The 6,000-nt window shown below is 45.8% G+C and overlaps 1 protein-coding gene across 2 annotated transcripts in view; it reads right to left on the bottom strand.

The window, feature by feature from the left end:
* Window positions 1–888: 888 nt before the first annotated feature.
* Window positions 889–6,000, bottom strand: part of Igf2bp1 (insulin like growth factor 2 mRNA binding protein 1) — a 46,404-nt gene continuing 41,292 nt past the window's right edge. The window contains exons 14-15 of one of the 2 annotated variants that reach the window (XM_008838298.2): window positions 5,590–5,703; window positions 889–2,911 (exon numbers count right to left, since the gene is read on the bottom strand). In XM_008838298.2, the coding sequence (XP_008836520.1) occupies window positions 2,819–2,911; window positions 5,590–5,703 (207 nt within the window). In that variant the 3' untranslated portion in view covers window positions 889–2,818. The remainder of the gene's footprint in view (window positions 2,912–5,589; window positions 5,704–6,000) is intronic. The other variant, XM_008838297.2, reaches the window with a different exon arrangement.

Raw genomic sequence — 6,000 nt, 5'->3', positions numbered from 1 at the left:
GGGACAAAGCATATAGAGCCAGAGATGGGAAGTTGGGAGACCCTTTCTTTATGTGTCTGGGACGGGTGGGAGATTTAATCCTACTGACCTGACACCATCCCTAAGTCTGAGGGCTACAAAGGGGTGTCATGGGGACCAAGTGGTAAGATCATACGAAGAAAGAACCTGTCCCCAATTCCCTGTCCCTCCTGGCCACCCACCACCCTAAATCAAGAATTCCCTAACAATGGGTCCACTTCTAGAATCAACCTGATCAACCTAAAGAAGGTAGGGAGATGGGGGTGGGCAGTTATCTGAGGATCTGCTTGCCTTGTGGTCTACGAATGATATAGACTAAGAAGAATAGCAAGATGGGATGGAAGTGAAACAATAACCAAAAAATAAACACGAAAGCACTGCAGTGACCAACCAGGTGGGCCTCTCGGGGAGAGGGCGGCCTTGTCGTTCTCCCATGAACAGAATTTTGGCTCCTATATTTTTAAAGAAATACAGGTCTTCTTAAAAGGGTATATTTTTTAGTTATTATTTCTCTCCTCGATAAAACGGAGGCAATATTTTAAAATATAGTAACAGCACCACTGGTGGGAAAAAAACCAGCCAAGATGCTGTTTAACCAAAGAGGGGAGAGGGGTATCCACAGGCCATTTGATTAGCGGACACTGCTGTTTTGCCCCCAGGGGTCCAGGCTCTGCCAGGTCTTTCAATCCTACTAGGCAGGATGTTCCAGAGGAGCTGCAAGGTCAGAGATGAGAGCCCAGCAAGGTCCTGGGCTGTGCACCCTGGGGTATTCAAGCCTGGGTCTTCCTCTCCACCCCAGCCTCCTCCCCAGGATCCAGCCCTCTAGCCCCCACCCTTCCCCATAGGGCCTGTTCTCCATAGAGAGTTCCTAAAGGGTTACTGGCTCATATTGTAAGAAATTATGAAACATAACTTTCTCATTTTTTTCTTTTCATTAAAAAAATAAAATATTCAAGACTATCAGCATCTCTTCTGCTTTGCTTCTCTTTTTCATATAAAATATCAGCAAGCCGCAAAGAAAAAAAAAGATTAAAAAATTTTTTTAAAGAAACAAAAAACACTGGGGTTTAGGGGAACAAAAAGGAAAATTGCTGAGGTAACTTCATACCTTGAGGTAGTTTACTCCACACACAGCACTGCCTGACTCCGCCCATACGTCATGGTTTTTGTCACTGTTGTCCTTGTAATGTTGGGAGGAGGGGAGCTCCACATGCATGGGCCTTCCTTCCTTCCCAGAACACATGATAGTATTGTCCAGGGTAGCTAAAGTGCATCACCTGGCTGATATGCATTACAATCAGTACAGCATTACGAGGGGAGGCCTCCCCTCAATTAACTGCTAGCTGCTGTCCTCCACAAGGGGCTAACCTTCTAACAGGATCTTACTGAGCCTGGTAAGTTAATAAATTAAGTGTGCTCACCCCTTTGTGCATAATGATGCTGGTTTGTTTATTCTGGTGTTTTTAGGCAGGCTTTTGCATTGTGACAGGAATTCATGGAGGCAGAAGCAGTTAAATACTCCTCTAGAATAAAAACAGAAGCAAATAAGCTCCAATTGACTGTTTGCCAGATGATGGACTTTAGCTTTATCAGGCGCTCAGGGTTGGGTTCCAAGTCCCACCTCCACCAAGAAAACAGTGCCCGTGGTGGGGAGTACACCACAACCCTTGCCTCTAGGAACCAGCCCTATTTGGAGCACATGGGCTGGGGTGAGGGCACCTTTGGGCCACTCAAATCCTCCATGGAACTGAGGCTTTATCAAGGGGAGTTCACATCCCCTTCCCAGTGCTCATATCCGATCATTAAAATAGACTTTTAAAAAATATAAAATCCGCCTGAGAATGATGGGAATCAGGGACAGTGGTCAGCCCCTACCCTGATGAGCATGTGGTGCCAACTCATATGCACCAAGATGTGATATGGGGCCCATAGGATGAGAGGGATGCAATGGGGAAACCCCAAGTCAACCGGGAGAAATTTCCATTGTACCAATTTTTCAATATGGTGATCTGGAATAGATCACACACAGGGCATACTGATTTTTTTGGGGTAGGGTGCTAAGGATGGAACCCAGGACCTTGCACATGCTAGGCAAGCACTCTAACCACTGAGCTCTATCCTCAGCCCACGGGTACTCCTTTTAAACGTGGATTAGCGTATATAATCAATATCTTTATCCTTCTTTATATTTTGTGATTCCCACTGATTGCTTAAGGAAGGATCAGAATTAAATGACAAATGGTAGGTCTTCTCCATAGTCATAGAAACTATGTACCAGTCCTGTATCCCCCTGTAGCAACAAGGATAAAACAATGTAAATGGATAAAAGAAGAGCTGGTGTGTCAGTCAAGGCAATGAAAATGGAGGAATTTTCATCAATTAAGCAAGAAGGGAGAAGGTTGGATAGATTTTAGGGTCAAGAAACAAACCATCCTTTTGAGGTTTTTAAAAACCTGAAGCAAATTTTATTTCTCTTCCCCACTGGGGGTCTGACCCACCCTTTTGGTGAAGGCTGGAAAACTTCCTTAAAACAATCCACGTTTAAAAGCAGCCTGAGCTACAATTGCAATGGTGGCATTCCAAGAGGTGGGCCATGGTGGTCAACTAGTTGAGTTGGGGGTGAGAGATCAGGATTCCTCACTGAACATCTTTCTCAAGACAGTGGGCAAACCTGATCTCTAGCCAGGCCTAGAGACCCCTGATTCCCACTCATTCTCAGGCCTGCCGGGAAGAGCACACGCGCCCTCCAGTTCTAGTTTCCGCCTGCTGTTCTGGAGCCAATGGGATGGGAAGGGACTGGTCACTTCCTCCGAGCCTGGGCCTGGTTGCTCTGCCCCTTCTGGTGCTGCTGTTTAACCTGAGCCAGGATGTCTCGGATCTTCCTCTGAGCCATCTGCAAGAACAGGAAAGCAGGATGAAGGTGGGGGCCCCCGAAGAGAGAGGCTTTGCACATAGGTAACAAAACTGGCACCTGGAACTCAATAAAGAGGAAGCCCCGAGCATTCACCAAGTAAGGTGTGTATGTGATGGAGCAAGAGGGAAACAGTATAAACTCATTCATCAGGATTTAAACCTAGACCCATCCATATGGTGAGGCTGAACTGGATGAACAACTCCTAAGGAGAAGTATATTTCATGCTGTTCTAGCCATAAATTAGGAAGCACAGGAGTAAGATGCCAGATACAACATAACAAAACACTGATGTAAGAAGATCAGACACCCAAGAGCAGCTTATACCTTCCTTCTTAAAAGGTTCTTCCTGCCATACATGGTGGTACGCACCTTTAAAGCCAGCACTCAGGGGGCAGACCTCTGCCTGGTCTTTATAGTGAAACTGTCTCAAAAAATTTTTATTTTATTATTTTTATGTGCATGAGTGTATTATCTGCATATGCGTTAAGTGCACCTGTGTGGTGCAATGCCTGCAGAGGTCAGAAGAGGGTGTCAGATCCCCTAGAACTGGAGTTAAGGACAGTTGTTAGCCATGACATAAATGCTGGGAATCGAGCCTGGGTCCTCTGGAAGAACAGCCAGTGCTTTTAACTGCTGAGCCATTTCTCTAGCCCCTCCAAATTTTTTTTTTACAAGTTTCTTTCCTAAGATTTTTTTGGTTTTGGTCTTTTTTTTGAGGCAGGGTCTCCCTGTAGCCCCAGCTGGCCTGGAACTCACTTTGTAGACCAGGGTGGCCTCGAACTCTCAGAAATCTGCCTGCCTCTGCCTCCCGAGTGCTGGGATTACAGGTGTGCGCCACCACGATTTTTTTTTTTTTTTTATAAAGGGAATCAACCACAAAATGGGATCCACATGTTAAGATTTCACCCAAATATCTCCTTCCCATAAATTGAGTGTCTGGTTAAACAGACTTGGTCTACTATTTATGAGTTCAGAACAAATATGGTGATTCACGCCCTTAATCTAAGCACATGGAAGATCAAGGCAAGATTGCCTGTGAATTTGAGGCTAGCCTGGGCTACATAGTGAAACCCTGACAGGGGGGTAGGGAGTGTTTCAAAATTCATCAGCCACGAGTTTTTACAGAGCTTTTCATTGAATCCTTGTTCTGGTAAGTTTCCATGGGCAAGGCACCTGGCACTGTGCATCCCTAGGCATGCCAGTCATCCTTACAAGCCTCATTCTCGTGAGAATAATGGGAATATTGTGGCGCTTAACTGAGTTAATAATAGGTAGAAAGCATGTGAGGCAGTGCTGGGTTTAATCATAAACCTTGGCTATTATTCTCATGGCTCTCACTGACAATTCCCAAAGAGAGAAAATTGTAAATACCAGGTAACAAAGCAGAGGGAGTTCCAAGCCTGAGTTCTGGCCCTAACTGCTCCAGCAGTTTCAGGGGCCACAGACCACTGGTGAACCCTAAGAAGGGTGTTCATACCTCATAGTCCTGGCTTTCAATGTGAACACTGGGGCGATGTTTCAGAGTTTGGGAGAGTCCCGTGATAAATACCCTTTCCTTAAAATCTGAACCTAAGATTACATTCTTTCCAGGCTCCAGAGTCACCCCAGTGACAAGTAAGAAAGGAGATAAAGAGTTCCAAGAAGGGACACAAAGCCAGGTATGGTGCCACACACCTGTAATCCCAGCCTGATGGCGAGTTGAGGGGTGGGGGGGCAGACAAAAAGAAGATCCAGGGAGGGAGCAGTCACTCTGGCAAAGACAAAGGGACTCCTTTGAAAATGCACTCTAGCAACTCACTACAGTTCATATTATTATTCTATAAACAAGGCTGAATACTAACTTCCTTACATACCTAGCACAAAAGGGGTTAGGGAGAGACTAAGCTTAGATAACCAAGATTATAAATAAACAATGTAAAACACAATAGATACAGCCATTACATATCATACATAATATACATGGAAACTGTTAAGTAACCTCAAAATTTTTTAAAATGTAATATTTTGAATTATGTGTATGTCTTATGTGTGTGTTTATGCACATGAGTGTGGTGTCAGTGTAACCCAGAGGACAGCACCGAGTCCCTGGAGCTGGAGTTACAGGTGGTTTTGAGCCATCTGAGGTAGGCGCTGGAAACTGAACCCAGGTCCCCTTCAGGGGAAGTATGTCTGTACTCTCAACTGCTGAGTCACCTCTCTAGTCCTCAAAAAAAATTTTTTTACATTTATTTGTGTGTGTGTGTGTGTGTGTGTGTTTGTACACGCTGAGGTCATTAGACAACTTGAAGGGAGCTGGTTCTCTCCTGTAACATAGGCTTTGGAGTCATTAGGCTTGGTGGCAAGCACCTTTAATCCCAGCACTCACTTAGGAGGCAGAGCAGGCAGACCTCTGTGAGTTCCAGGCCAGCTGGGGCTACAGGGAGACCCTACCTCAAAGAAAAGAAAGGAAAGGAAAATAAAGGAAAGGAAAACGAGCAACATCCACACATCGCACTCTTGCAACTGGAACAAGTCTAAGCCAACCCAGAGCCCGCAGATATAGGAAGATATAGGCAGATATAGGAAGGTCACAGGACCTGCACAAGTCACATACAACAACCTTGGGAGCATTCACTTCTGTTCCTGGCTCCCGAAACCCTCTGGAGCATGGTACGTACCTGGCTGGCATAGAAATGCCCAATGATCTTAACAATGACTTGGTCGTTCTCATCTGGGGTCTGGTCTCTTGGCACTACCACTTCAGCTGCGGTCAAATTCTGCAACTCATTCACCTGGGGGCGGCCAGAAAGGAGTTCAAAATACCAGCAAGAAGGAGGGAGGGAGTGGGAGGGAGGGGGTGACTCAGTGGTAGAATGCTTTGCCTAACATATATGAAGACCTGGGTTCAAGCCCTAAAAATCACAGAAAAGTGGGGAAGGGAAGATGGCTGGGACTGGAGGGTGGGTGAAGTAGGTGACCAGTAGGACTCAGGCACGGAGACTAGGGAGTAGACCAAGTCAGTGAACAAAGGGGTCTCCCAGGGCAGAGGAACAGAAGCCAGAGATGCAGAATCTGGAGATGACAGCCTG

This window comes from Nannospalax galili, unplaced genomic scaffold (assembly GCF_000622305.1).
Source record: "Nannospalax galili isolate Female #2095 unplaced genomic scaffold, S.galili_v1.0 scaffold95, whole genome shotgun sequence".
Lineage (NCBI taxonomy): Eukaryota > Metazoa > Chordata > Mammalia > Rodentia > Spalacidae > Nannospalax > Nannospalax galili.
The sequence above is the reverse complement of the archived record's forward strand: the minus strand, read 5'-3'. Positions and strand labels throughout refer to the sequence as shown.